At 56.9% G+C, this 3,101-nt stretch overlaps 1 protein-coding gene across 1 annotated transcript in view; it reads right to left on the bottom strand.

The window, feature by feature from the left end:
• The window catches only part of REM1 (RRAD and GEM like GTPase 1), a 3,020-nt gene extending 2,904 nt beyond the window's left edge, over positions 1-116 (bottom strand). The window contains exon 1 of the mRNA XM_005422285.2: positions 28-116. Coding sequence (XP_005422342.1) covers positions 28-116 — 89 coding nt within the window. The remainder of the gene's footprint in view (positions 1-27) is intronic.
• Between the last annotated feature and the right edge of the window lie 2,985 nt (positions 117-3,101).

Below are 3,101 nucleotides of genomic sequence, written 5' to 3'. Positions count from 1 at the left end.
CCCCGCCCGCGCTGGCCTCGGTCCGGCCCAGCCGCCCTGTCCCGGTCCCCGAGGTCCCCTCGGGGCTTGCGGTGCCGGGGAACGGCGAATTCCCCCGGGAGCCGTGCCTCGGTCATGGGGAGAAGGGTTACATCGGGATGCTGCGGGATGCGCCTCCGCGGGCGGGGGCTCCACCACGCTCCGGGCCTGTGTGGAGCTGCGGCAACCCGGTTCCCGGCCCTGGTCTCGCCACCCCAGGCTCGGTTCCGCCAGGGAAGGAGCGAGCCGAGCCCGGTCCGGTCCTGCCCTGCCCAGGGGAAGATGTGCTTTTTCAAGACCTAGAAGCCCGGAGCCCTAGGGTTACAAGGCTGGGGGTCTCCTGGCACAGACAGTAGCAGGAGCTGTTTTTATTTGAACCTGTCTCTAGATCCCAGACACTGGCAGCACTGTCCCAAAGTGTCCCAGTGCAGTCACTGTTCTGACCCTACACTGGATCACCATTCCACGCACACTGGGATATGCTGGCAGAGCCTCCTGGCACCAGGGCTGGTCCCAGGACATCCCTCATGATCAGAGCACAGCAATGGGGAGGGCAGGAATGACGGTAACACCTTTATTGTGCCATAAAACCACATCTGCAAATGCCCAAGGTGCTGAGCAGGACTGGAGGAAGAAGGGCTGAAGGCAATGGAGTCAGCTTGGCACCTCATCCAAGCCTGGCTGTTCCAGGCTCTGGGCTGGCATGACATGAGTGTCCCTCCTTGCTGGGAGTGCTGAGGACCACCTCGGTACCCAGCACGTACCTGAGAGAGAGGAGAGGTAGGAGGGGAAAGCACAGAAGGGAATAAACCACTGTGCTTTGGCTGTTTGGGTACGGGAGGAGCAGAAGCAGGAGCAGGGTGACTGCTCAGATGGACTGTGCTCAGAGGTGTCCCATTCCCTGCATGGCAGTCCTGTCATCAGGGGGCACAATGTGCCTGGAGGGAAGCCTGCCTGGTGTCAGCTTGCCACCCTCTCTATGTCCCCAGGGTCCTGCACTCACTTTCAGTGGGGTCAGCCCAAATGCTTGTTCTGGGACCCAGGACCATGCAAGCAGCTAGGGAAAGAAAGAAACCCTTTTAAACCAGGTGAGGGTAGTGCCCAGCTCCTGTTTAGTGTAAACCAGAGCCAAACCTGACCCCCAGTGAACCCAGCAGTATTTTCTCACGCCTCATGGTCTGCCACAGTCACTGACCACTCTGCCAACCACCAAAATCGGTTCCAGCCCAAGCCCTGCTCCACCACCCTCTGTATGGCAGGCTCAGCCCTCGCCAGCCTTCCCGGAGCAACAGAGCCAGACACAACTCCTGGGCCTCTGTGAGGGAGAAGGAATGAATTCAGCTGCTCTTATTGTCAATCCTGAAAGACAAACAGAAGCAGAGAAAGCCCGCTGGAGCAGCCAGGTACATCTGCTTTCTCGCAGTGGGGACAAGTGCAGCAAGCTGGGCTTGCTCAGAGCTGCCTCATCCATCTCCGTCTCGGCTGAGGACAAACTGTGCATCCAGAGTGTCCCAGCATAGGGCTCAGACCTACCAGCAAAATCCACCCAGGGCCTCTGCAAACAGGAGGATTTTTAAGGAGGGGAAGCTGAAATGCAGATGGGAATGGACACAAGGGGGTTGCAGCTTTTCTGGGCCCCACACGCTGCCAGCGACACGCAGGGACCCAGGGAGGGCCAGCACGAGCACGGTGCTCCTCTGCACCCTCACATTCCCAGGATGAGCAACTCGTGGCTGAATTTGCTCTTTCAAGATGCAAGTCCAGTGTCTGGAAGCAAAGGGTTAATTAGCAAAACGAAGGGCTGGTGATGTCGTGTGAAAAGTTGCTGGGAGGTCAGTGGGAAAGGGCTGAGGATGGTGGAGAGGGCTCTGGCACAGGCTCCCGCCTGTCAGGGCGGGTAAGCACCAAATGCCTGACTTGTGATGTTACAGAAACTTTCCACTTGGGCCTTCCTGCTATTTTTAACTCTTCTCCCATCCACCCTCAGTAACCCCAGCCCCACCAGCTGCTGAGGCTAATTAATTCCCCTTTTTTATCATTTTTTTTTAAACAGAAAAAATGAAGTTCCACTAATCTATCACGCAGCCGCTCGCCTCCTCCCTCCTGACATGTTCCAGGCTTTTCTCCTCCTTCAGCTTGTGCCTCCATAGCTACAGCCATACCTGTCTTGCAGCTAAAACCCAGACCCTGGTGCAGGAGATGCAGCCCCCCTTGACACCCACACCACTGCTGCTCTGTGGGGTGAGTGTCTGCCCAACAGGGTGAGATTTTAATGAAAAATAAGCCCTGTGTGCAGCCGTGGGGCAGGAGCTGGGATACAGCAGGAAGGAATGATGCCATGAGCAGACCCCCCCGTAAACACAGGTTGCTGTGTGTCACAGGGCTCTCTGTCTCCTGGCAGGCTGGTGGGAAGATCATCCCCACAGAGCAAATGGGATTCATTCTCAGAAATGGAATTGTTTGACATTTATAAGATCAACACAGTGTCTTTAGCCGAGGATGGAAAGCAAAGGTAACATGACTGTATAGACTCATTTCACAGTGATGTGTGCAACTAGCTTCCCAGATTATTTTCCATTGTTTTTTCTATTTGCTGGAGTTCTGCCCTCGCTGTGTCCAGCCGGTTCTGATAGCAGGTCTGCACCACTGCCTTCATCCTCTGCACAGGGAGAAATGCAGTCACTGCTGATTCCTCAGAGCTGGGAAATGTCCTCTTGCACCAACCCTGACCTTACCCTCAGGCACTGCTGCTTGCACTGGCAGCACGGAGGAATCTGTCACCGTGCCTGGTGCCATTCCACACAGGAGCGGCTCTGCGAAGCAGAGTGGCGTTCCAGCAGCCAGCTAGAGCCAGGGGCAGTATGGAGGAATGGATTTAGTAGGCTGTTGCAGGGGTGATACCGCTGCTGTCCTATGGAAACCCTTCCCGGCTCGCTCTTTTGTCCACTTGGCAGCTTTTGTGCGTCCCTACATCCCATTGATCCTCACCACCCTCTGCCCTCCGGGGACGCCCGGGCCCCATCGCCCTCCGGGAACCCCTTTTCGCTGAGGCCCCTGGGGATGCCCCGTGTCCACGTGAGCCG

Source organism: Geospiza fortis, unplaced genomic scaffold (assembly GCF_000277835.1).
Source record: "Geospiza fortis unplaced genomic scaffold, GeoFor_1.0 scaffold188, whole genome shotgun sequence".
Taxonomy (NCBI): domain Eukaryota; kingdom Metazoa; phylum Chordata; class Aves; order Passeriformes; family Thraupidae; genus Geospiza; species Geospiza fortis.
The sequence above is the reverse complement of the archived record's forward strand: the minus strand, read 5'-3'. Positions and strand labels throughout refer to the sequence as shown.